This window comes from Chelonia mydas, chromosome 24 (assembly GCF_015237465.2).
Source record: "Chelonia mydas isolate rCheMyd1 chromosome 24, rCheMyd1.pri.v2, whole genome shotgun sequence".
NCBI classification, from domain to species: Eukaryota; Metazoa; Chordata; order Testudines; family Cheloniidae; genus Chelonia; species Chelonia mydas.
This window is the reverse complement of record NC_051264.2, coordinates 7124715-7152388: the sequence shown is the minus strand read 5'-3', so window position 1 is coordinate 7152388 and position 27674 is coordinate 7124715. Positions and strand designations below refer to the sequence as shown.

Here is a 27674-nt window from a genome sequence, read left to right as displayed (position 1 = left end):
TTTCTTTTAAAAAAGTTTATTATGTAAATATAGGATGTGGGCTAAGTCCCCATCTCCTACTCTGCTTTACAAATTCCAATGCTCCATACTGCATCCTCAGACCATTTGGGGCTGCTCCCAGACTGCCTCCCTGCCCACCAAAGGAGCAATCTTTGATTGTGTGCACCATATAGTTTGTCCAATGTCAGACTTCATCTATGGAACAGCTGACAAAGCAAGGAGGTGTTTGTACCTCCACTTGAGACAGCCGTATGTGAAAGACTAAAGAGACTACTGAAAACAATTTTCTCTGCCCCTCCCACCTCCTCAAAACTAAATTCTCTGGCGGATACCACTTTCCAGTGGTTTTGCACCACAATTTCCAAGAGTTGGGTTTATCTAGAAAACAGTGTAGCTGTGATTGTTGTTTTAAAAATATTTCTTTAATCATATGCAACGTACTGTGGGGATTTGAGGGGAGGAAGGGAGTTCTGTCCAAGTTTTCAGCCAGGTATTGTTCTCAAATTAACAATGGGAACGCTGGGGGCAGCAGCACCCTCAGTCTGTGGATTCCAACACGGACTCGCTCAGAGCCAGGTCCCAGTAGTGCTCAGCTCCGTGTTTTTTAAAATGCTCCCGTGCCATGTTTTCAGTGGGGCACTGCTTAAATTTCATTTCACCAAAGCTGCGATCCTTCGCTGTACCCTGAAATAGACAGAAAGAGTAGGAGTTTTCTGATGCGTTGCTAACAGGAAAAACAACCAAACAAATGCAACCACAATTACAAGAGGAATCAAGAATAAACCTCTTTAGAATTGAAAAAGTAATTTCTCAGGTTTCTAAACAAGTGTTCAGAGAGGAACTATGATTTGTATAATTAAATTAGTGCTATTTTTATTTGTGCAGAGGTGAAAGGTTGTATAGAAACATGCTTAAATAATGGCAATTTCCACTGTCATTTAGTAATGTTTTCTTTTAAATGAACTGCCAGGAAAAGACTTTCCTTTGATACAGTCCGCAACAAACTGAAGTTTTTAAGAGCACTTCAGTGGCTTTAATTGAAGTTACATGTTTTATTCCAGTCTGTGTCTATCTTTGTTTGGCATAGCCAGTGTCTTTTATCATGCCATGCAGGATAATCTCCAAAGACTGCGGAGATGCCAATATTTTTATATAGCATCTCAAAGGATGTGATCATGAAAACTGAAGGGTGCGGGCCCCAACCTCAAGTCACTTGGAACGCAAGGGAATAGCCACAGTACTTCAGGCCAGGACACCTTTTGAAAGCTGCCAACTTGGTTCTGTCACTAGTTAGCCATAGAAAGCATTGACTGCTTTCTCCTCCACAAGGGCTGAGTATGCTACCTCCCTCCACCAGAGTAAGAGAGTCTGAAACCCAGCTCTCCTGCATTGCAAAAAGCAGGCAATAAGTTAGTCCTGGAAGCTTCCTTTGAACAGTGATTAGATATTTGAATGGGATCACACATCCTCTGCATTTCCCAGCATTATACCCTTCCAAATGCAAAAATACTCCTGTGTGGACTAGACAGAGAAAGTCACCACACTGTTTTCTCCATCTGAATGAGGTTTAAAAAGATAAACCACGAACATTTCATAAAAACATAAGAATGGCCATACTGGGTCAGACCAAAGGTCCATCCAGCCCAGTATCCTGTCTACCGACAATGGCCAATGCCAGGTGCCCCAGAGGAAGTGAACCTAACAGGTACTGATCAAGTGATCTCTCTCCTGCCATCCATCTCCACCCTCTGACAGAGGCTAGGGACACCATTCCTTACCCATCCCGGCTAATAGCCATTAATGGACTTAACCTCCATGAATTTATCCAGTTCTCTTTTAAACCCTGTTATAGTCCTAGCCTTCACAACCTCCTCAGGCAAGGAGTTCCACAGGTTGACTGTGCGCTGAGTGAAGAAGAACGTCCTTTTATTTGTTTTTAACCTGCTGCCCATTAATTTCATTTGGTGGCCCCTAGTTCTTATATTATGGGAACAAGTAAATAACTTCTCCTTATTCACTTTCTCTACACCACTCACGATTTTATATACATCTATCATCTCTCTCCTTAGTCTCCTCTTTTCCAAGCTGAAAAGTCCTAACCTCTTTAATCTCTCCTCATATGGGACCTGTTCCAAACCCCTAATTATTTTAGTTGCCCTTTTCTAATGCCAGTATATCTTTTTTGAGATGAGGGGACCACATCTGTACGTAGTACTCAAGATGTGGGCATACCATGGATTTACATAAGGGCAATAAGCTATTCTCCGTCTTATTCTCTATCCCTTTTTTAATGATTCCTAACATCCCGTTTGCTTTTTTGACTTCCGCTGCACACTGCGTGGACGTCTTCAGAGAACTATCCACGATGACTCCAAGATCCTTCTCCTGATTAGTTGTAGCTAAATTAGCCCCCATCATATTGTATGTATAGTTGGGGTTATTTTTTTCCAATGTGCATTACTTTACATGTATCCACATTAAATTTCATTTGCCACTTTGTTGCCCAATCACTTAGTTTTGTGAGACCTTTCTGAAGTTCTTCACAGTCTGCTTTGGTCTTGACTATCTTGAGCAGTTTAGTATCATCTGCAAACTTTGCCACCTCGCTGTTTACCCCTTTCTCCAGATCATTTATGAATAAGCTGAATAGGATTGGTCCTAGGACTGACCCTTGGGGAACACTACTAGTTACCCCTCTCCATTCTGAAAATTTACCATTTACTCCTACCCTTTGTTCCCTGTCTTTTAACCAGTTCTCAATCCATGAAAGGATCTTCCCTTTTATCCCATGACAACTTAATTTACGTAAGAGCCTTTGGTGAGGGACCTTGTCAAAGGCTTTCTGGAAACCTAAGTACACTATGTCCACTGGATCCCCCTTGTCCACATGTTTGTTGACCCCCTCAAAGAACTCTAATAGATTAGTAAAACACGATCTCCCTTTACAGAAACCATGTTGACTTTTGCGCAACAATTTATGTTCTTCTATGTGTCTTACAATTTTATTCTTTACTACAGTTTCAACTAATTTGCCTGGTACTGACGGTAGACTTACCAGTCTGTAATTGCCAGCATCACCTCTAGAGCCCTTCTTAAATATTGGCGATACGTTAGCTATCTTCCAGTCATTGGGTACAGTAGCTGATTTAAAGGACAGGTTACAAACCATAGTTAATAGTTCTGCAATTTCACATTTGAGTTCTTTCAGAACTCTTGGGTGAATGCCATCTGGTCCTGGTGACTTTTTACTGTTAAGTTTCTCAATTAATTCCAAAACCTCCTCTAGTGACGCTTCAATCTGTGACAATTCCTCAGATTTGTCACCTACAAAAGACAGCTCAGGTTTGGGAATCTCCCTAATATCCTCAGCTGTGAGGACTGAAGCAAAGAATTCATTTAGTTTCTCCGCTATGACTTTATCGTCTTTAAGTGCTCCTTTTGTATCTTGATCATCCATGAGCCCCACTGGTTGTTTAGCAGGCTTCCTGCTTCTGATATACTTAAACATTTTGTTATTACCTTTTGAGTTTTTGGCTAGCTGTTCTTCATATTGAAACCCATGGCCAAGCTACTTCAATCAAAACAAAAATCAAGTGCCATCAAGTTGGTAGTGAAATGCTTTGTGCATAGCGATTTGCAAACAGAAGCGTGCAGCAAGTAACAAGGCTTTATAGCTTGCACGCATGTTTTAATATCAGCAGTAATGAAAAGCCAAGTGACCCAGAAATTAAGCACTAGAGCCTAAGGCCCAAAATGCTCCTTTAAATCAAGATCCTAACTTACCTCCCAAACCAGAGAGCATTTGTTTGTCTTTTTAACAGACTCCTCATCAGATTCATCATCATCTTGAGGAAAAAGAAAAAAAGCAGATTTTAGACCTACAGCCAATAAGGAATTCCAGGCAGTCACTAAGAAAGCCAGCATTAAAAACACAAGTCTTCCCCACCTGAAATCTCTAAGCCAGGGTCCCCAACGCCGCGGGCGCAATGGCGCCCACTGGGGCAGTTGTGTGCACCCGCAGGACACCGCGCCACCAAAGTGGCGCCGCCGAGCGCGGCCGCAGGAGAACCGCCCGCCAAAATGCCACCGAGAAGCACTGCCGTTTCTGGGCAGCATTTCGGCGGCGACGCTTCTTTCCGCTGCTGCTTCTCGGCGGCATTTTGGCAGCAGGGTGTCTGGCGCCCGCCAGTCTTCAGGGAATAGGAGTGTGCTATTCCCACAGAAAGGTTGGGGACCACTGCTCTAAGCAGTGGCAGTCCTGACCATGCTTCTATTCTCATTCCACTCAAATAACTTCTCCCACCTAAATCCAAACTACATTTCTGCATTTAGACTAAGACTTTTACATTTCCCTCATTTTGGGCGTGCACACAAATGTTTGCTGATTTCCCATCACCTTTCTCTAATTGTGTTTAGGGGGGAGTCCTCCCTAGCTATTAGTAGTTATGTTATACCTGACTTCATAATCTGACATTTTAAGCACAAAATCGAATTCAAATACTGTGGAAGATCTAACTTACTTGCACAGAAGGTTCAGCAGTGAGTATATCCCTCTATCACATTTTTATTCCCATTTCAGGCTCCATCATGTGCCTAGAGCCGTGATACTCAGATCTCTGGTTCAGGAGCCAAATTAGCAACCAACATTACCTAAGAGAGCCACAGTAGTAGCTGACTAGAGTACTATGCATTCATATTTAAACAGTATGACAGGGAAATAAGTTTTTATATATATAAATTATTCCCAGAGCAAATATAATAACTTAGTGCAAGTTGATAACTTAATTGATAACTTAACTGGTTAATAACACAGTAAAAGCATCCTGATTGGTTAATAAATTAAATCACTGTTTTAATATCACGTGCTGCAAAGAGCCGCAGGACACACATTAAAGAGCCACTTGTGGCTCCTGAACTTCAGTCCGAGTATCACTGGCCCAGAGCAACAGCCACAGCCACGGCCTGGTCTCTCATGTTACACAGTTACGAAATATCTATTCCAGTAGTACTCAGGGGTCATCCAGTCAGGATCAGCTCCCCCACTGGGCTGAGCACGCATAAAGCACATATGAAGGCACAGGGCTTGCCCTGGAGAACTGACCCATTTAAGAAAACTGTTGGCCGATGGCATTACACAGGCACCACATTTATAGAGAAGTTGTTTCCAGCACTGTGTGTGTATCAGTATTAGCCAGGGTTATGTGATTTGGGCTCTGGGCTCCCACTTCCTGTCTCAGGGATACATACCTGTACTGGGTTCTAGAGGACCACCCAGAGTGCCTCACAGAATTATAACATACACCTCAGAGTGCCTCACAGAATTATGGCATACGCCTCCCTGGGAGTATTCATCTCCCCAGTCTGCCAGGACTGGATGTCATTCAGCAGTACACACACTATCCCATACTGGAGTCTGTTTTTTTTTTTCAAACCTCGAGTCTTGCAAACGCAAAGCCAGCTCAAGCTCTATTGTGCGTTAGAAAACATACAGCTGAATATGAGAGGCAGTCTGGAAAACTGGTGTAAACAATAGCAAGGAGCATAAGCCATCACTGAAGTTCTTGGCTTTTTATCATCTAAATCACAGTCCCAGTATTGGTTTGCTTTAGTAGCATTACAGAGATTTTCAAATTTACAACTCAAACGATCAGATCTATTATGTTCTGCAGAAGGATTTGCATAGTAATGGCTTCTCTTCCAGGTTGCAACAAAATGACCCTATTGCCATTTCCTAGTCACATTTCATATAGATCCATGTGGGTCTATGCTTACCATCTCCCTTTGTGTTTGATGTCTGCTCGTCCCACTTGATTCGATGGAGCATAAGACGTTTGAATTTCTTCTGTGCTTTTGGGCCTGGAGAGAGAGAGAGGATGACAGTCATTTTCACTCAGTTCTTGCTCACTGACAACTTCAATTTAAGAGTCCTAAGAGTCACATTCTGCCTCCAAAAAGCAGTGAAAACTAATGACACCTGAAACCATGGAGGAAAAACTAAACACTCAAACACACACACAGTTCCAGCTAAAAGCCATTGGCAAAGAGAATACTGTAGATCAATGACAAAGGAGTACAGTCTCTAACCTAAGCACAGGGCTTGGAAACAGGAACTCTCAGTGGCCTTTGGCAAGTCACTTCACCTCTGTGCCATCTGTTTCCCTTGCTGTAAAATGGGGATAGTATCTCACAAAATGTGCTGAGAGAATGTTTGTAAAGCACCACGAAAGTTGGAAGCATTGTAGCAGACTCACCCAGGGCTGGCAGAGTCTTTCCTGAGAAGCTGCCACTGTCAAAGCATTGTGACTTCAAATCTAGCAGATTTAATAATGCTGGGTTTCTTAAACATATAAGCTACAGTTTAAATATTTAGAGGATTATTTAAAATACTTAAGTAGCTAACATACTTGACTACACAAGGGCTGGTGCGGAGTAAATCTAAGAAGAATCCTGAGTAGAGCAGCGTAATATCTTCCTTTACTTCCATAAATCCCAGTAATTGGCAATGTAAATATTTGGGTATCTTGGTTAGAAACAAACTTTTGAACGTCTAATGTTCTAACCAGAAAGTGCACTCCCCGAGCCTTACCTCCTTCTACCACCACCACATTGACGTCTTTGTGTAAAACCACCACTCCTGTTAAGTACAGCTGCCCAGCATTTGCTTCAATTTTGAATTTTTTTGCTGGGTTGCCCAGATTTCTGACTCTGAGGATAGAAAAGCAAAGGTTTATCTATTCGAAAAAGGAACTACAGAACAACGAACAATGGACAACAGAGAAAGAGGGTTCCCTCACTCTCCTCCAATTCCGTCCAGTACTTACTCTCACTTCAATCTCTCCAGTACTGTCGGGGTATAAGAAAAACCCTATGTTCAACAGGGTTTTATTCAGTGTGGAGCAGGGACTGTACCTACCTTTTTACAGCTCCTAGCACAACAGGGTCCCATCCTTAGTTTATAATACATTATTACATATATTACATTATAATAGAAGCTTTCATCGGACTTTTGAACGGTGTTTTATCAGATGTCAGGACTCCTGGGTCCTATTGCCAGCTTTGCTTGTGACAGTGGACATTCAATATCCCAGTGTCTCAGGTTCCGTGTCATTAGGTTTAAAATTCATAAAGTGCTTTGAGATCCTTGGATGGAAAGCGCTACAGAAGCACTGAAGTATTAAAGAGACTTTCTACATTCACCCTGAATGCTCATGCAGGATGAGTGAAGAATGGAGTTATCTTTTCATTTATTTACTTTTGAGAAAGTGGGGCTGTTTCTCTCTCTACCATAAAATAATTTGAACAGCCTTCAGTGTTTCTAATGGAGTTAAGGGAGCCAGAGGACAATAGCCTTGCATTAAAGAAACACTCCATATTAGCACACATTTATAGACAGGCGTCTGTCATCTGTATTTATAAAAAGTCACATGGGAAAAATGTCTGTTGAGTCAAAGCACCTCTAGGGTCTGTGGGAGAAGGCACCTCACCTGTACACAGATATATGCACTCCCTGTGAAATATCTTCTTTAAGTTTTTTAACCTTCTTTGCTTTTCTCTGTTCCGCTGTTAGTTTTCGTGCAGCATTTGCCTCTTCATGAGCTCTGGGTGGGAGGAAAGAGACAACAGGTAAGCAGAAATGCAGCTTGTTGGATGTCTGTTCAGAAAACTGGAAGGGGAGTGAGCCTTGTAGACCCAAAGTTAGGAACACTGAACCAGACTCTGCCCAGACCCGGCTGGCTTAGAAGCACGTGAGTGGGTCCAACCCGCTAGATCACAAGAGACTGGTTTCCATCCAGAGGGAAACTGGACCAGGTTGTAACAAGTATGAACAGTGGTACTGCAAGCTTCCTGCAACATGACCCTCCAATTTGCCTTCAATGCCTCTAGTGATGAGGGATCAATCCATTTAGACCTTAGCCTCTGCTGAAAGAGAGCCATTAATGCCAGCTGTAATGGTGGAAATTTGTGGTGTGAACTGGATCAGCACCCACCAACTAATTTTAAATAGGTCACTAAACCACCAACAGATGGTACAAACTTTCTGTCAGTACTGCTAGAGGATGCATTTGATCTAGTGGTGATGATGCATAAGGCCCTGTATCATTACCACTGCCTGAAAAATCCAACCATCTGGTTATTTGTAGTTTGAGACTACACATGAACTTTTAATTCAGGTACTTTGCTTTAGATTAATTTCTTGAAGAGCCTACTCAGTTCATCTTTATTACAGTGAAACCTTTGCATTTCCCAGATGACTTCCCTTGAAGATGAATGTGTACACACACCACCTAACACTATTGTGGTAATGTTGCTGTCTGGAACAGCCAACTGCTTAGTATTAAACCTGAAAGTGCTCAGTGTAAGTGACTGAATGTAGCGAGCTCAGGAGGACCATGTCTCAAAGTCATTACTACACAAGCAGTTGTTGGAGGGTCTGTGAAGCGAATCAGGGTCTCAGTCCAGTTCCCAGCAGATAGTTGTAAAGCCACCACTGCAATTGGGCCTCTTGCTGACAGCGTCAGGACAAGGATCCAAGAACGGATGGGTCATGAACACTCAACTCTCTTCTAGCTCTCAGAGGAGAGCCTTTCAAGACAAAGCTGAAATAGGTTGTAGAGTCATCATCTGAGTAAAATTTGTAATTCTTTCTTCCTTTGCTGCATCTGTTCTGTGCTTCAGTAGAGGACTTTAGTCTCTAGGGCTGTCAGCACACCACCACCACCAAATCTACTTTAAAGTAAAGCTTTCTTGTTTTAGGACATGCAACCTACTTCTGTCTCTTTGCCATCTGTGCTCTAACGTGAGCTTCCACTTTTGTCGGGTCCTGAACAGCTTCTGTCCCCAGGACTCGCATCAGGTTAGAAATTCTTACTGCAAGGGAAATAGAGAGAGGAACATTGTAAAGGGACCTATCAAGTACCAACTTGTCGTAATTTGTGTCAAAACTCAAAAGGCATCTGTTACTTCCTATAAGTATAGGAGTGGAGATGCAGCAAGAGCTTAAAAATGAGAAGATCTTCAGCATAGATGTTTTACTTTAAATAAAACCGAGTGCAAAGAGTGAAACAACATTGGGGAAACCATCTGAAAGAAAGGTATAAGTTAATTTCTAGGTGGGACCAGATCTCCTCTCTAAGGCTTGCTTCAAAAGGCTCCCCAGCATTATTTAAAAACAGCCTTCCGTAGCATCTTTTGTCAGGCTCAGAATACTTTACAGAATTACTAGCTATGAACAGACGTCACTTGCCTCTGAAATGGAGGTATTTCCAGGTGCAGTGTGGCAACTGTCTGACAAGACACAGCAACAATGCATGAAATTTAGTAAAGAGTGGTTCCTCCGTATGAGCATTCCATGTAGCATGTTCATTCATTGTGCCTCATTCTGCCTCTGTGCAACCCTAATGAAGTCAGTAGGGCTGGATGGGGTGTAAGTCACCCCAGAATGCTGCCCTATGCACATGGGGCTTGAAGCAGGAATTACTGAGTGAAATTCTATGGCCTGTGTTTTGCTGGTCACACCAGATGATCATAACAGCCCTTTCTGGACTTAATTCTATTAATATACATGCACAAATGTAAATTCATGAACAGAGTAGATCTGTAGGATTTCTCACACACAGCTCCTTTGTCTGCTGCAATTTACCAAAACGGTGGTTTTACCTAGCCAATGTGTCACCATTTGGAGGCAGTGCCTGTTTTAATGCGGCATTTTACGTACAGCCTGTTCTCCACAAGGTAGTCACCCACCTTTCGGTTCAGGAGGCGGCATTAGGCCCAGCCTGACTTTCTCCTGCAGTTCCTTCTGTGCTTCTCTCCGCGTCTGGCGTCGTAACTTCTTCTGCTCTTTTTTAGTCAGATAAACGCCCAGAGTCACTGGTGTGTCACTGTCCACTAGGAAGGCAAATCAAAGAACAGTCACTTTACATTTACCAGTTCCTCAAGGGCAGGACCAAATACTGTTTACAATCATTACTGGGGAAAGGGAAGGGAAATAGCTGCAGTCTAGGAGTTATAACCAATTCCTGACGCTTAAGGCTAAGGCAGCCAAACACCACCATTTTTGTCCTCCAGTCTGCTTATAACCTACAAAACCCCTCTTTCTGAGCATGTACTTATGCCTCTCAGCTATCCCATATTAGATCATAGTTTCTCTCTGCTACTATCTGTGATCCTTGAGTTACTCCAGATTGTTTATATCAATGCTGAACCAGAAAACAGAGGTTACAAGGCTGTTTATGTTAAACAGATTAACCACTAATCCTCTAAACCTTTCTTTACTATCCTACGTCCCTTGTCTGGGTCTGCGTTACCATGTGGATCACAGGAGGAATTTGGGGTACGCCGACACTGCAACTAAACACCTGTGGCTGGTCGGCATCAGCCGAGTCGGGCTCACGGGGCTCGAGCTGTTTAATTGTGGCACACACGTTCAGGTGTGGGCCCAGCCTACACCCCAAACGTCTATACAGCAATTAGACAGCCCTGCAGCCCAAGCCTGACTCAGCTGACAAAAGTGTTTAGTTGCTGTGTAGACACCCATAATGTCCAAGTAGCAGTAGCCATCCCCTCTGCTACCTGGGAATCTACCAGTTTCCAACATCTAGTTGGTCACTATGCTTTTCAAGGTGATCTCCTCCACTCTTTTTGCAGACTCACCTTCCTAGTCTTAGCTGTCTCGCTACCCTATCAGAGCTCTACATTCTAACTTAGCATGATTTCTTTCATGAGGAGAAATGAAGTCAGTGGTATTACAAACGGGGATGGTCTTAGTCTGGTTCAGGGCTCATGCTGCCAGTGGTCTGGAGCACTTGACGGGTCTTGCTACCAAACCACCTATGTTGATCAAGACTACAAAGAGGCCTTGAACTAGACTGCTACATGATAGTACCTGGTGGGCTTAGCTGTGCTGGGTGTTCCACAAGGTTTGTGATCCCAAAGTAGTCGTCTCTTTTAGAGTAGACTCCAGCTGTTCTAAAGAGGAGAGAATTTGTGTATCACTATCAAGTCGTCTTAAGGCTTGGTTCCCTCACTTTCTTCAATGTTCCACAAGCCACAGCATTTGGCGAACAAAGCAATTCCCCCCCCCTCCCCCCCCCAAACTCCACAATGCTAACTATTAAACTTACGCAAGTTGCTGACAGGTACTCTAAAGCCAAGAGTTCAGGGGAAGCAGGGAGATACACAGGTCCTACATAAGTATTAAAGTCCCTCCCATTGCCCCGAATATTCTAAATATTGATCTTACATTTAGACATTAGAGGCAGAACTTTCAAAAATGCTTAACTGACAGTCAATGGGCTTGTGCTCCAAAGTCATTTAGCTGCTTTTGAAAATCCCACAATGGCTTTTAGCCAAAAATTGCTCTAACAAACTGCTGTATCAATTGAACACAGGAATTGTTTCCTCAGTCACTGGAATAAACCAGCTCTGAAATGGAATACGGCAGCTGTTTGGCACCACACCGCACACTGGAGCAGGAAGCGAACACAAAATACAACTGAACCTCCCACGGGGTATTCAGGGGGGCAGAATGCAGTTACCCAAGCGGATGCACTTGCTCCTGTAAAAGATGCAGCAAAGGCTTAGGGCCTGATTTTCAGAAGCGCTGGGCACTTCAGCTACCAACAGCTCCCAACAAATTTCAATGGAACCAGGGGTTGGGTCAGCAATTCTCAAAAGCCAGGCCATTAGTTTCTTCTCTACAATAAAATTATCAAAGCCAAGCAGGTAACAGCTTACAGGTCAAAGCCATTAGGGATGATATACGAATCCCACCACTCTATCTCAGGGATCTCCCCTTCTTTCAGCTCCTTCTTGGGAGTAATAAGAGCTAGTTTGGTAGAGGTGTGGATCCCAGTCTTTCTGGCAGCTTGAGAGATCTCTGCCTGCAACTTTTCTAGCTGAGCCTGAGAACAAGAGGAGAGAGATGGGACAAGCAGGTCACTTACATGGGCACACGCAGAAATAGTGCAGCCTTTAAAAAACAAAGCACACGGGGTATATTATTTTACAAGCTGATCAGGGCACGTCACAGAGGAAGCACAGAATGGAGCCTGGGACTAATGGGTGGTTTTGTAGAGGTTTGTGGGTGTTACACCTGCCCCATGCAAGGATTACTGCACAACCCTAACAAACGATTGTTCTCCTAGTTGATACTTTAAAACTGGGCTGGGAAACGTACTGGGAAATGTCTTAGCAATAATACTACCTAGCTCGTATATAGCACTTTTCATCTGTAGATCTCAAAGGGCTTCACTATTTCTTTGGGGAATCTCTTCCACGGTGTAACAGACCTCAGTATCAGAAAGGGTCTTCCCAATATCCAGCCTAAATCAGCTCTTCATTCCAAGAGTCCTCGTTATACCTCACAACTGCAGTAAATAGTTACTGCTACGTAAACCTATGTCAGAGATCAGCAACCTTTGGCATGCGGCCTGCCAGGGTAATCTCCCTGGAGGGCCGGGCTGGTTTGTTTACCTGCCGCGTCCGCAGGTTCGGCAGATCGTGGCTCCCACTGGCTGCGGTTCGCCGTTCCAGGCCAATGGGGCTGCAGGAAGTGGCGCAGGCTGAAGGATGTGCTTCCCGCAGCCCCCATTGACCTGTGGTGGCGAACCACGGCCAGTGAGAGCCGTAATCGCCTGAACCTGCGGTTGCGGCAGGTAAACAAACCGGCCCGGTCCTCCAGGGAGCTTACCCTGGCAGGCCATGTGCCAAAGGTTGCCGATCCCCGATCTATACTTTTGCGCATAGTTAAAATTTAGGCAAGTTCTCTCCCTTTAAGTTCTTCCAGCCCCCAAATAATTTGCTTCTATTGAAAGTAGGTCAGAAAGTGTATTTTTCCCATAGAAAATTTCAGCTTTTCATAAGAGAACTAAGTTCTTTGTGTTGTCAACAAAAGGACAAAAATGTATGCAGAAAGACACTTTCCACAAAAACTGAAAACCAATTTTCCATTGAAAAACAGTTTTGATGGAAAATTTTCAACCATCTGTAATGGAAATCTTTCTTGTCCTGAAGCCTCCATCGTTCTCGAATGGGACACAAGAGTTCGGTTCCCATGCCACTCTCTGCTTCTAGTGCTGTTCATTAACACCGGCACTCAGGAATCTAGACAATACCTTTGTTCGTAACCTCTGTGCAATTTTTTCAAATTTGCCTTTGTCATGGAACTTAAAGGTGCGTTTCTGACGTTGGGATGAGGCTATGGAGACCCGAGGGTCAAAGTAAGTGTTGGATTCCATGTCTTCAGAAGGTTTCTCTTTGAGCTGCTGTTTAAACTGCTCTCTCTTCACAGCCCTGATGTTTGCTTTTAGGGTTGGCATACGGTGAGTCAGTTCAATCTCTTTACCAGTTGCATCAACAGTTCGGCCTTGTTCGTCCAGGATCAATGGGGTAGGCTTTGTCTGGTCCTTTAGCTCTACTTTCCTGATGCAAGAAACATTTTGTTAAAATGCAGTCATGTAGCATTAAACTCAGAGGAAATATAGAGGGTACTGTGACCACCACCAAATAGGTCTTGGTGGTTTTCTCTAAGCCTTTTTAGTCAATATCATATATAGGAAACAGATGTGAAGCTATTTTAGTGCAACAGTAATCAAAAAGTAGATGCCAGTATTATGATCCACAGAGCCTAGAGCAACTTCGACTATTATAAGTCTGAACGAAGCATCAGCACCAAGGTTTCCACATTCTGATCACTCAGAACATCAATAATCTAAATGCTTCCCTCTTCTTGATACTTCGGGGAACAGAGGTGAGTTTCACACACCATGAATGATATGGGTGTGCTTACACTAGGGGCCCAATTTGCATTTACATCAAGATCTCCTTACACTTCTTTGGCAGCATAAAGGGGTCCTAAAGTGGGTGTAAATGTTATACAATTAAAATGTTATGCTGCCAGAATGGCACAGTGTAACAGTGTCAGCCCTGAGGCATTGCACCCGGTAAGATTTCCCACTGCTGCTATCATTTGTTTAGCTACATTGATGGCTGCAATGATGCAAGCACCACTACAGTTAAGGTGATGGAGAGTGATCTTGCATTCTAACCATTGTGCAATCTAGACTGAGCAGGTCCAGATCACTTGGCGGTTAGATAACCAGGGGCTTATCTACCCTACTCTTCCCACCGCTGCAACTACTGATGCTGAACGCACACTGGCAGTGGTGGAAAATTTTAGAAAACCCTTTATGTAGACAAGGCCACAAGGACTTGATGTAGTTTAGACTACTCTTAGTTGACCCTGAAATGGACTGAACATTCAAAGGACAACTACAAGTCTTACAGTGGGAGGTGGACAACAGCAGACAGACAACATCCAGAAGGGCAATGCCTGTCAAGCATCACTCTCTGGTGCTTCTATCATTGACACAGAGCCGCCAATTATCCAGTTTATGAATCCAAGTCAATACACATGAATTTTGGTGGAAAGGCAATGATGAAGGCTGACAGTATACACGCCTAGCATTTGTCTTGTTCCTATAGGAAGTTACCAGGGTTACAGTGTACTTGGCAAGTTGATTGTACTCACGGAGGTGCAATTCCCATTGCATGCAGGTTGGCCAACCCCACCATGTTGGCATTGCCAATGAGCCCAGGTTTCAAGGCCAGCTGAGCCTGGATTCGGGCTTGCAGCTCAGCAGCTTTCCTGGCTTTCTCAATAGCATCATTCATAAACGTGGCTGCCTGTGAAGGCTGGATGGTATTGCCGATGGGGAGACGCTCTGGCTGGGATGAAGAGGGAGTTTTTGGCTGTGGAGAGAAATACACTGTTAGATACGTGTCAGAACAATCACACAAGTCACTGTTTGAGGAGAAAGGCAATGCATCCATTTGAATCCTGTGGCAAAGGATCTTCCCTTTTGCTTTCCAGGCTGTACCTGGGGTGCAGGAGGACTGATGAAACTCAGTTGCTTTTTCCTCTCCTCAATCTGACGTGTTGCTGCCTCCATCATCTGTTTGATCTGCAGAAATAAAAGTTGGAAAGTTAGGTTTCTTCCTCCTCTTCACAAGTAAGAAGGGCTAAAGCATTCTTCAGAGGCTCTTCACATAGCGGCAAATGAGTGCAAACCCAGCTACAAACCGGGACAATTCTAACCAACAACCTCTAATTTAGCAGCAGCAACCCTGGGTAGTCAGTGCCCACTGCCATGACCTGTTCCTTCCTATTCAGCTCACCCTACAGAAAAGGAGCCTTGTTTCCTTTTTTCATTTGTGAAGAGGGTCTTCCCCTCTCTTTCTCACTGTTCTCTTGGCTGAATTCAAGTGTGACCAAGGGCTTTGCATGTTCCAAAAAAAGTGAAAGGACCTGCAAAATGATTTCCTGACCTGTTCTTAATCAATTCAGTCTGCTCACTGACACCGCAAACTGTAAGAACTGAATTTCCCTTTCCTGGTGGAAATCACTGTTTCAAGATGATATACAGGAGACTCTCACTAATTCTAGAACACCACCTCCACTAAATTCAGTGACATTAATCCTTTGAGATTAAGCCATTTACTGGTAAATTACTTCATGTGTCTGAACCGTTTGGTCAGTTTAATTTAGACTAAGAGCTTTAGTCCAAGCACGTTTTCTGAATCTGCCAAACTCCATGTACATTTATGGTACCGTGTAACTAAAAAAAAAATGAAATGTGCCAGATCATACAGATGGCATTCAGCTAATGAACTGTTTATACTACATAACTGCAAGTGAACACATTTCAGTGCAAGTCAACACTTCTTCAAACAAATGAAGGATACTGCATATCAAATGTATTTTCTCCACTTATTCACAGTATAGTTTAGTTGTATTCATTAACATTTCACAGTATTTTAGCGAACGTAGATTCTGTGTGAGTAGCAAGTTTTAGCAACACAAGGCATCAACATTGCACTCTCTCTGCCACCCAGTTTTCCAGAAATGGCAAAGAGGACCATTAGGCTTGTGAATTAGGGAACTTCTATTGAAATTGGCCAGTAGTAGCAGCAAACTCTGAAAAGAACACAGTGGAAAGCACTTGCCATTAGTTTTCAAAAGAAGGACGCTAGGCCCTGACATTCAAATTTCTAATCATGATAAGAAGTATAAGATAACAAAAGTTTCAGCTATTCCCTCACACTGAAACTAAATATTAAGATGTTAAGATCCAAGATCTCAGTTTCTTGGGAGGTGGCGGAGGAGAGCAGCCTGAGAAGACAAACCTGTAGCTTGGTCAGCATTCCAGGACTCTCTGAAGGCGGTCCTGGGATAACCTCCGGCTCCTCCTCTACCTCCTCAAAACGTGGAATACGCCGCTTCTTAACGCCGGAAGACTCCTTGGAGATCTCAGTCTCATCACCAAACACATCCTAACAGAACGGGAACAAGACGAGATAGCTTATGATCAATGATATAACAAAGCTACTTGAGGCTACTGATGAAGACAAGCAACCAGCACTTGAGTCCAGCAATTTAGAATTCGGAAAACATTTTGGTCAAGCAGTCACAGCAAGGGGCTTGAATCCAGAACTCCTATGTTGGATTCTCAGCCCTGCCATTCACCCACTGTGGGATCAGGCACAAATTCAATCTGTCTCTCATTTTCTCACCTGTACAATGGTAAGTGAGATCCATGTAAATGGGAGGAGGTGATATGGAGGTTAACTAATGTTTGCAAAGCACCCAGATCCTTGTGTGAAAGGCACTACCATCCTTTTGCATGGGTTAAAGAGTTTCTAGGTCCATCATTCTTCCCAGTAAGCCTGTGTGTTCTCTCACACACCTATCCACGGACAAAGGTCTGATCTACACACAAACTGAACTGATTTAACTAAATTGGTTTCTAAATCTCAAACTGATTTAAGAGTCACTACAAAAAGTAATTTTCCCTCTGCTCAGACTTGCACCTTGTCAACTATTTGAAATGGGCAACCCTGATTGCACTGGCCTTGTTAGCACTACAAAAGTAATTTTCCCTCCCTTGGTATTCATCCCTTCTTGTCAACTGTTGAGAATAGGCCACTTCCACCTTAATTGAATTGGCTCCTTAGCACTGACCCGCCACTTGGTAAGGCAACTCCCATCTTTTCATGTGCTAGGATATATATTCTGCTTACTATCAGAGGGGTAGCCGTGTTAGTCTGGATCTGTAAAAGCAGCGAAGAGTCCTGTGGCACCTTATAGACTAACAGAGATATTGGAGCATAAGCTTTCGTGGGTGAATACCCACTTCTTCAGATGCTCCAATATGTCTGTTAGTCTATAAGGTGCCAAAGGGCTCTTTGCCGATTCTGCTTACTGTATTTTTCACTCCATGCATCTATGAAGTGGGTTTTAGCCCACGAAATCTTATGCGCAAATAAATGTGTTAGTCTCTAAGATGCCACAAGGACTCCTCGTTGTTTTTGCTTATACAGACTAACACAGCTACCACTCTGAAACCTGATTTAAGAGAGTGTCTACAAGGAGATTGCACTGATTTAGTTAAATAGGTGCCATTTGTGTGAGTAAACAAGCCCTTAATCTACCATACAACAGGCATACTGCATTATAAGTGAATGTTATTTGAAAAGAAGATATACACACCGGTTGTAAGCGTTAGTTGAAATCCCCTCTTCACTATTATGGTTCATATTCTACAAGGACACTTCCTCAGCCAGACACAGGTACTTCTTGGAATACCTACAAGTTCAAGAGAAAGGACTTGCCCATAGTATAAAGTGTGTAGACCATTACGTTTTAGTTCCTGAAACTTCCCAAGCAGTGATCTACCCCATGAAATGGTAGAAGGGAGAGAGGAGAAAGAGAGGGCCAGACAGAATGCTGAAAGACAGCTAACATGGGTAGTATCTAATGTTTTTATCATCCCTCTGTCCACCACTACAATTCTAATTCTGTGACCATATGTAAAAGCAGAGCTAATATTTTCAAGGGAAAAGCCAGAAAGGAAAAGTTACCCTAGTTATACCACCTTGGGCTGCAATCCAGTAGATCTCCTGCTAAGCAGGGTCAGGGGAGATCAGTGTCTGGATGTGACACTTCTAAGGAAGTTAACTTCAGGAAGAGCAGCTGGTGATTCAGTAGATACACTTTTCCTTAAAAAGAAAAGGAGTACTTGTGGCACCTTAGAGACTAACAAATTTATTTGAGCATGAGCTTTCATGAGCTACAGCTTACTTCATCGGATGCATTCAGTGGAATGACTCTTTTCCTTGAGTCAGTGGCCCACCACAGTGTGTTTGGGCATGCTCTGCTATTGGGAGGGCTGAATTTCAAATTAGATACAAAACTGAGGGCCTGGAACACTTTTGGTCATTTAAGATCCCAGAGCACTTTTCACTAGAGATGGGGCAATCGCCCCAGTGACCAGTCCAAATCCCAGCTTGGGTATCTAACCTACCTCCGTAAGATTCCCCATAGAGTTTCAACAGAGTGTAACGGTCTTCCCTTTCTGTCCTATAACGTTGTACGGTGTTGCTATTTGACGCTAAGTAGCTTCCACATCATGCGAGAATGGGCATTCCGGGTGACTAAAGCACTGTCTTATAAATGATTTGTAACTGTGAAAAGCTTTGGGATCCATTTGCATCAGAAGTGCTACAGAAGTATAAAATAATCATCACTTGTAAAGTGTAGACTGCAATCCATCTGCCAAAGGATTTATCTGCAGAACCACCTGCTTTAAAATGACATGCCAAGTGGCTGCATGGCATAGTTCAGTTATTCCAGTTTCTTCTGTCTCCCCAATATACCAGAGGTAAGAGACTTGAGATCTGGCTGGGACAAAATATGATGGCTTACTGCCTTTCAATGTGAGGACAGTTTGGTGGCTTATGTGAAATGAGTTAGTGAATTTCAGTCTAACTCCTAATTAAATGTGCCCACAGCACAAAGATGACACCACATTACACTAGCTGGCTCCCTTCTTGATAGTCTCAGTAGAGGTGCCAATGACTGAGAGCACATCGACACTTAAGGCACTGCACCGCTTTAATGAAAACGCTCTACACCGACAGGAGAGCGCTCTCCTGTCGGCATAGTTAATCCACCTCCCTGAGAGGAGATAGCTATGTTGGTGGGAGAAGCTCTCCTTCCGACATAGCACTGTCCACTCAGGGGGTTAGGCTGGCATAACTACGTTGCTTGGGGTGTGGATTTTTCACACCCCAGAACAACAATTATACCAATATAGGTCTGTAGTATAGACCAGACCTGAGCTATGGAAGATTGAACTTCGCCCCTCTCTCCCCTGGGAGGAGTGGGGCTCACTCCAGATCAGACTAAGGCACATTGGCAGGGATGATTGCACTGCTGCCACCTAGGCTGTACCTATTCTGGGGATAAAGACCTCTTTTTTGTGCATAACTGTTTAATCAGTGAATGTAACTGGAACCTGTAAGAGGAAAGGTAAGTAGACCCTTCTCTAGCACATTTTAAAGCCTCAGCCAGGCAGAGGAGAAAAGTAACAGTTTCAGACAGAAAATATTGAGAAGGGTAGGTAGTCCCTCTCCTCCTACAAAGCACTTTCCCACAGACACCTGGAAAGGCACAGCTGAGAGCCCTGTAAGGGAATATACTAGGTAACTGACGAATCAGGAACTGATACAATGCAAAACTTCAAAAAGAGAAATATAAAATGCCATAAAATAGGAACCTCAGGAAAAAAGTGAAAGGAAACTTACTTTAAGACCAGGGAACAGCTTGTCGAGTAGCCATTTTTAAACTCTGTATGCAAATGATGAAAAAAATTGTAATTCCAGGGTCAAAAGCAAAATCTTTAAGATAGTGAGAAGTAAAAGACAGCTGCGGATGCATGAGACTTTCCATCATCCCAGTCAAATGTTAGATGGGAAAACCATCAGAACACTAGAAAATCCTTGCTGTATTTCAGGACCTTGAACTTTGGTGGGGAAAAGAGGTTGCCAGAAGGTGCATATTGTGGGTTCCAGAAGAGCTTCAGTGCATGAACAGAAAGTGAAAATCCACAAGGTAACCCACCAACATTCATTCACTGACAATTGTGAAATCAGTTTAGATTTTACGATGACACGTCTGAGCAAGGAAGAGCAATGGAAAGTTACTAGAAGCTGTGACCGACTAACCCAGACTCCTAACCTCTAGTTAATAAAGTCTCAACAGTATAGCAAAAATTCAAGTGGGGGATAAAGGAGTATGAAAAACAGCAGAGAGCCACAAATCCTGCTATTTAAGCTGTTCTGTTTCATTAAACCACTAGGGGATTGTTAAAGAAACCAGATGCTCAGGCTTCCAAGCCAGGAAAAGTATTTTGGTCCCTCATAGCACCTCAGAAGAGAGTAAAAAGAACTGAAATGTAAAGGCTCACACACTTCATTATAGAGAAGGGTCTTTTCTCTTGAACTTTAAGCATTATAAGATGTGCCTTTCTGGAAGAGGAGAATGTGGTAAAGTAACAGCACTACATTCATGGCCTTTATCGAACAATATAACAATCAGTCCTCAGCTTACCTTCAATTCTCTCTTTCGGTTCCGGTCACTGTTGGATTTTGAGTGCCTGGAGCTTCGTCCCTCCTCTACAGCTTCAAAGAGCTTGTCGACAAACCGCAGAGTGGAATCATCAAGAAAGGGCTTCAGATGGTCTGGCAAGGAAGAGAAATGTGTGTGACTAGACAGTGAACATTTTTGGAGACAGGAATACGTGGATAAAAATTATAGTTCAGCCTGTAAATTCACAGACTGCCATTCCTCCTGAAATCTAGAATACATGACCTATGGGTTTTGAGATTCCATGCAAGTCTCTTTTTAAGGTAGTCTCTAACACTGACTACAGCAAATGTCTTCAGTTTCTTTAACAATGGAGCCTTTCAACTGCATTTCCTGTCTTGTCAGTTTCTGTAACACCTTTTAAGTGTTTTGGAAGCATCTTAAGACAATGCCACCTTCTGCCATGAGGAAAAGGGGAGTACAAGAAAATCTGTCCAAAGTAAGCTTCTATTACTACACACAGCCTGTGAAGTAAGTCTGAAAATATTAAGTACATAAAAATTGGCTCTGAGCTAAGAATTAGCAAGGACATTCTCAGCTCAAAAGGGATTTCACACATCCATGAAAAGGGGGTCCATCTAATGGAAACACTGTCACAACCTTAATTAGTGATGAAGAAACAATTTGCCACATACAGTTCAGCACCACTAGTCAGGTGAAGAAGTGCCCAAGAATAAGGAAGACAAATTCAAATCTGACTTAAAGACCATTTCAAATGCAGTGCAGATCCTCCAGTTTCATTTGAAAAGCTCACAGCTACTCACAGGAACAAATACTCTCATTTATTTAAGATACAAATTCGAAAGCCTCACTTGGTTGCTTTCTAGACCAAGACAAAGTGTCTATATTGTTAGTTTCATTTTCCTGAGTGATGCTTCTATTCCTTTCCCAGCTTTGCTACTGTTTAGTTCGAAGGCATGGTACGATACAGTTTATATGAAATACTTCGCAGAAAAATGTATTGTATCGCTAAACAGAAATCCTGAGAGATTCAACAGGTTGTCACTTTTAGCACCTATTTCATACACCTCCCTCTCTTTTTGTCAAGGATCTTTACTACTCCAAAATACACAGCAATGGATGTGTTGTGAGTGTCGTAATGAAAAGCCGAGGACATACCAGCTGCTTTCTTTTTGTCCATTCCCTTCCCAACACAGTTCAATGCTGCAGTGACCACAGTGGGTTCTGAAAAACCCAGGACCCGCTTCACTGTCTTCTCGATCCATGGCTTCAGCTCATCCAATTCCCGTTTAGAGAGTGACATCTTCACCAGCAGGCTGACTTCAATTACTTGAATTTTACCTATAAGAAAAACAAAGAGTGGAAAAAGCATCTCTTAGAAGAGAGATTGGAGCAGCCAAATCACCATTATATTGGTGGCCATTATATTTTTCTTTTTTTAGTGTGAATTTAGAGCTGGAAGGTACAAAGCATTTTTTTTTTTTAAATGTATTTCTTCCTAGAGACCCAACCAATGTTGGGATGCCATTGTTCTAAGTGCCGTATAAGACAAGAAATAGTCCCTGCCCTCAAGACCTTACAATCTAACTAGACAAGACAAAGGAAGTATTAGACCCTTATTAGAGATAATCTCTCTGTGCGTTAGTTCCCTAAGCAGCTTTCTCAAAGTTACACAGGAAATTGATGGCAGAGCCAGGAACTGAATCAAGATCTCCTGACTCCTAGTCCAGTGCCACGACAACAAGGCCAACCTTCCTCTTGTGGACACTCTTGGAGACTATGCAGTGTTGCGCCGTGGATGGGCCCAGGATATTAGAGAGACAAGGTGAGTGAGGAACTGTCCTATTTATCCACAGGGCAGGTAACAGGTACCAGCAACACAGTTTCCAACTTCTACAGACTTACAGCCTCATAAATGCCCCCAGGACAGAGGGGGGGAGTTCTGTCTTCGTGGCCCATTCAATCTTTGGCTTGTGCTAATAAGGGAGCCAATCAGTGACAATCAGGGTGGTAGATTTGTGATGTGAACCCGTGTCCATTAGTCACTAGACTGAGACCTATCCAAATTTATTTCACATACACCACTCGCACTCAATACATTAGAATAGTTTTTACAGTATTTTGAGAGGGGAACAAGTCCATTTTCAGCAATGTGGATGAAATACATTTTTGATAAACACTGAAAATTCTAATATACACTAGTTAGTGCTTAGTACCTTCACTTGAAGATCTCAAATCATGTTACAGACATTAAGCCTCACAACATCTACACAAGGTAAGCACGTGCAGCCTTCTAAACTAGAGGAAATTAAGGGTGACTTGGCAAAGCTCACATAGAAAGGGACATCTCCCAGGTCTCCTGACTCACAACCTCACTATAGATTCAGACTTTAAGGCCAGAAGGGACCATCATGATCAACTAGTGTGACCTCATGCGCATTGCAGGCAGCAGAACCTCACCCACCCACTCCTGCAAAAAGCCCCACAACCTCTGGCTGAGTTACTTAAGTCCTCAACTCTTGATTTAAAGACTTCAAGTTAGAGAAAATCCTCCATTTACTCTAGCTCTAGCATTCTATAGCTACATTTCAGTTATAGCTGCTTGTTGAGTAAGACACATTTTGGATGATGACTGTTAAATGTTAACATTTGATACTCATGATCATTAGTTCAGCTAGGTTAAGAGCCATTATTACATTTCACAAAAAACATGTTGCCATATTATATCCTCATTTATATATTGTAAAAACAGGCTAATATGGCTATAAGAATGAGTTATGCCTTGGTAGATTTTACCTTCATTTATGTAATTCAATAAGACTTAATAGAATACTCAACCTCAGGCAGGTTAGCATGATATTTCAGTATCTGAAGAGCGAATAGTATACATGAGCATTCTCATTATGTACTACCTACAGAATGAGAACACTATCTTTCAGCCATGTAAGTATTCTATATACAGTTAAACCTTGCATATAAGGCCAAATGTGTGCATTAAAATGTCTAAGAAAGTTGCCAGCCAAAATATAATAGAAGATTTCTACCAGGTGGTCCAATAGTGAAACTGCACAACATGTATCTCTCATTAAGGTTTACACTCACTAACCTTCTTCACTATGTTATTCCTCAGTAAATGGATAATCTGGAATTGATGTTCTCACAAAGCTGTTGTCAAGCAACTGTGGCTCCTTCAGATAAGCGACATATTTAGCTTCATTCTGTAAAACATGTATGCCTAAAATTAAGTAAAAGTTCTAATTATAACTAGTTTCCAAAGCCACAGTGAGATGTACAATGCCTCCTTTCAATAGAAACCCTCTTGCTCACAGCATTGCCCCAATAAGACAACTACTTTAAAGGTCTGAGCACTGGCTATGTTAAGGCTAGAAATCTAGATGCCTTGAATCAGACAAATTTAGCTGTAACAGGATAAGAGTTCGCATACATCCGTGGAAAATTTTACCAAATTCTGCAAATGAAAATTGTGTACACAGGAAGATTGGGTTGTGTCCCCCACCTCCTTCCCAATTACTTCTTTCTGAGAAGCAACCTAGCACAAACGTAACATGTTTATGGGCAGACAATTCTAATCTCATTATAAAACTCATTTGCTCTAGCAAAGATTAAAACCCACATGGATACCTTTTTTTGTTGCTGCTCACGTTCCCTTTTATTTGTTTTAATAAAAATGTTTATTTATCCAGAATGGAAATAAATGCGCCAATTCCCTCCCCACCATTACGTGTGTACCTTTGAATAGTCAGCAAAGGAAGCAGTGTAGTCTAGTGGTTAGAGGCAAAATGGGAGGCAGGAGTCCTGAGTATTATGCATGGTTAACAGTGTGTTTGTGAACAAGAACTTCCTTATATTTTACATCTGCTGCCTCTCAGTTTTACTGGATGACCCCTTGATCTTGTGTACTCAAAGTACTATTATCTCCCTAAAGAGTCACTGGTGTTACATGAAGTATCCAGAAGACCCAAGTTTAGAAACAAACCTAATACACACCATTAAAGAGAATGCTTTTTGCTTATGATGCATAGAGAAGAGGAGATATAAAGGGAAAAAATTCCTCTTGACAAAACCATCACTGTGGCAGATTGATGGTATTGCCCCTCCAAGTCAAACTCTTTAAAAGGAAAAAAAAAAGTCACTCCGTGACTCACTTCTAGGCGAGATGTTAGAGAAAAATAACTGCGTTTAAATAGCATGTTCTCTCCAAAGCACTGCACTGATTTTTTTGTCACCATACTCCTGTGAGACAAGTAATACTAATTTTCTAAATGACACAGAAGAGTTCAGTGACTTGTCTCAAGTCAAACAGTAAGTCAGTAGCAAAGCTGAGATCAGAACCTAAGAGCCCAACACCCAATTGCCTGCCCTAGTATCCAATTCACACACTTCTTGTGCGAAAAAGGTGCAAACACTAAAAAAATAGGAGTATGCAACAAAAATAAAGAGTGCAAATCTATGAGTGCTCCCTGATCTGGGCCAAAATGATAGAGGCAGCATTTCTAGAGGAGTTTGAGATTGTTAGTTTTGAGGTAGATGCACAAAAATCAAGTCTGCTCAGAGACTCTGGAAATTCCCAGAATCATTCACTGAGATGTTTTAACTTAAAACGTTGGGCTAATAACTCACTTGTGCTTTATCAGTTTCATTCAGGAGCACAGAGGGAAAAGGGTACATGGTGATGAGACACGGATACCAGTGATAGGTCCAAAACAGCACACACAGCTGAGTACCACACACCCGGGGCACCAGAGCGTGTGTTGCTCACCCTCCTGACCAAGGGAGTCCTTTAGGGCAGGGAAGATGTCTGGGGTATAACAGATAATAGAAAAGAAGAGGAAGTGCACAGATTGATAAGGAAGGTCCCTGTCAAAGCCTCTGAAGTATGAGGGGCCGGCTGGGGGATCCCCCCTTCCCCAGGGCATGGGGATAGCCGGCCAGTAAATGGGGGTCCCTATCACAGCCTCACTGAGGCTGCCTCAGGAGTATGAGGGACAGACTAGGGGCTTCCCCATTCCCCAGAGCCTGGGGGGGGCAGCTGGGGGGCTCCCCCCTTCCCAAGGCCGGGCGGGGGGGAAGCGGCAGACCAGTAAATGGGGGCCCCTATCACCGCCTGAGGCGTATGAGGGGCAGACTAACGGCTCCCCCCTTCCCCAGGGCCTCGGGGGGGCTGGCTGGGGGGAGCTCCCCTCCCTTGGTCAGCGCCTCGCGCGCACACATGAGGCCTGCGCCGGCCTAGCTCAGGCCTCGAGCCCCGGATCCCGCGCCCGCGCCCCCAGCCCGGGCTCCGCGGCCTGCCCATCCCCGGCTCCCGCGCGCCTCACCTCAGCGCCGCCCGGCCCGGCCCGGCCCCAGCCCGAAACTTCCGCTCCCCGCCGCGGCGGCCTAGAGAAGACTCGCTGCGACTGACGGAGACGGAACGTTAGAGCGGAAGCGGAAACGGCCCGCCTGAGGCCGCCCCGCGCGCTCGCGGGGGGCGGGGAAATTAGGCACCAGCACGTGACGCAGGAGCCCAGCGCCTCAATGGGGGGGTGGTCACGTGACGGAGGAGCGGCACCCTGAGGCCTTTTCACGTGACGGGGAAGAGGCCAACGCGTCTGGGTCGGGTCACGTCACGTGACCGGGGGGGAGGGGAGAGAGACGAGTCCAGCACTTCCGCGCTCCAGGCGAGGAGCTGCTGCAGGGCGAGTGGAAAGGGAGATCTGGGGCCTGGGACAGGTGATCCAGGGCGGCTGGCGTCCTGGCCCCACCACCTGCAGAGGGCAGGGACTCCAGAGGGGCTGGGGTCATGGCCCCGCCACCCACAGGGGCCAAGTTCAGGAGCTGGAGGGCAGGGGATCCAGAGGGGCTGGGGTCATGGCCCCGCCACCCACAGGGGCCAATTTCAGGAGCTGGAGGGCAGGGGATCCAGTGGGCTCAGATGCTGGTACCCAGCTTTTGCAAGGGCTAAGGGGAATAGCAAAGTGGGGTTGGGCTGAGTTCTTGGTCCCCAGCTTCCCTGAGGCCCAGGAGGAGCATAGGAGAGAGGGCCAACGGCTTGGCAGAAGCCTGCCCTCATAGCACCCATGATATATGGGCCATGGTAAAATCATGCTAACATGTGTCATGCTGTCAAATTACCTTCTTGTTCCTCCCATGGTCTTGGCCATGCCGCTCTGCAAGCAGCAGCAGCTGAGTATGTCATTGCACCATGCCAGAAAGCCAATACAATGCACTGTACAGCTGACACCTGCAGTTACAGCATTGCAACACTATGGCAGAGTTTCATTATGGTGGCTCATGAGGTCACCCAGGCATGTCATGGCTTGATGCCATCACATCTGGGTGAACTCCATTCATATAATTTTTAGAACCATTCATCTGCCTAAATCTAGCATTTAATGGAGATTATGGTGCTAAGGAAAAAAACACGAGACAGGCAGCCAATCCTTGTTCTACCAAGAGCTCGCATGAAGCGATGCTTGTTGTAATTCACTGTAGAACTTGAGCTGACCCCAGCATGAGTAATGCAAGCATGTCAACAGGGAATTGCTTCACAAAGAAGATAGCCAGCTTCTGAACTATCATCATAAATTTCCTATCTCAGCCCAGCTGGTCTTTGGAGGTTTCCCATCCCAGTACTAATCCTGTGACATACACCCTAATTTGTGAGAACAGAGTTTTGAAACAGAATAGCTGCAGGTATCCCTAATATCATAATCAGAGGCATCCAGTAACCAGTCTGCTGCACAACCCAGTATCAGTGGCAGGATATTACAAGATCCACTTCCAAGTATACCCAATTATAAGGCAAATAGCTTCAGGAGATAAATGCTTCCACCTTATTTGTTCCCCAATCATTTATTAGTAGGAGCATCTCCTCATGCTCTGTTCTAAGTGCTGAAGGACTTCTCTTTTCTGTCCACTTGGTTACTTGAGTCTGTGGAAATAATCAACCCTCTAACATTATTATACCAGCAAAAGTTTATAGTGTACACCCATCCAAACTCATCCCCTTTTATAAAGGTTCTCACACTGCTCTCCACAAAGGACTTGCTAGTCACAAGGGATTGGCTTCTCATTTCTAGGTGTCAAATCACATTAAAAGATATCTAAAAATACACTAAATACTTTCCATACTGAAAGAGGTTGAGGACCTCTGAGATGGGATCTTGGAAACAAACCTTTGGTTTTTTCCCCCCAAGTGCTAAATTTTATTTTATTTTTCCATTGGGGG

General features: G+C 43.8%; 1 protein-coding gene across 4 annotated transcripts; it reads right to left on the bottom strand.

Annotated features, from left to right (window-relative positions):
- Positions 1-26010, bottom strand: PRPF3 (pre-mRNA processing factor 3). 4 transcript variants are annotated; one of them, XM_037883004.2, is made up of 18 exons: positions 25783-25903; positions 25088-25265; positions 23553-23664; positions 21605-21787; positions 20450-20580; positions 16186-16332; positions 14880-14963; positions 14531-14751; positions 13116-13422; positions 11737-11903; positions 10886-10968; positions 9745-9888; positions 8769-8868; positions 7485-7598; positions 6587-6705; positions 5773-5856; positions 3784-3845; positions 1-684 (listed from the first exon to the last, which is right to left on the bottom strand). In XM_037883004.2, exons 4-18 carry the CDS (start codon positions 21747-21749, stop codon positions 538-540), a joined length of 2055 nt encoding a protein of 684 aa, XP_037738932.1. In that variant the 5' UTR covers positions 21750-21787; positions 23553-23664; positions 25088-25265; positions 25783-25903; the 3' UTR covers positions 1-537. The 4 variants fall into 4 exon arrangements, with proteins under 4 accessions (XP_037738932.1, XP_037738930.1, XP_037738933.1 ...); XM_037883002.2 differs by lacking the exon at positions 25088-25265 and having other exon boundaries at positions 25783-26010; XM_037883005.2 differs by lacking the exon at positions 25088-25265 and having other exon boundaries at positions 23553-23681; positions 25783-25950.
- Positions 26011-27674: the final 1664 nt, after the last annotated feature.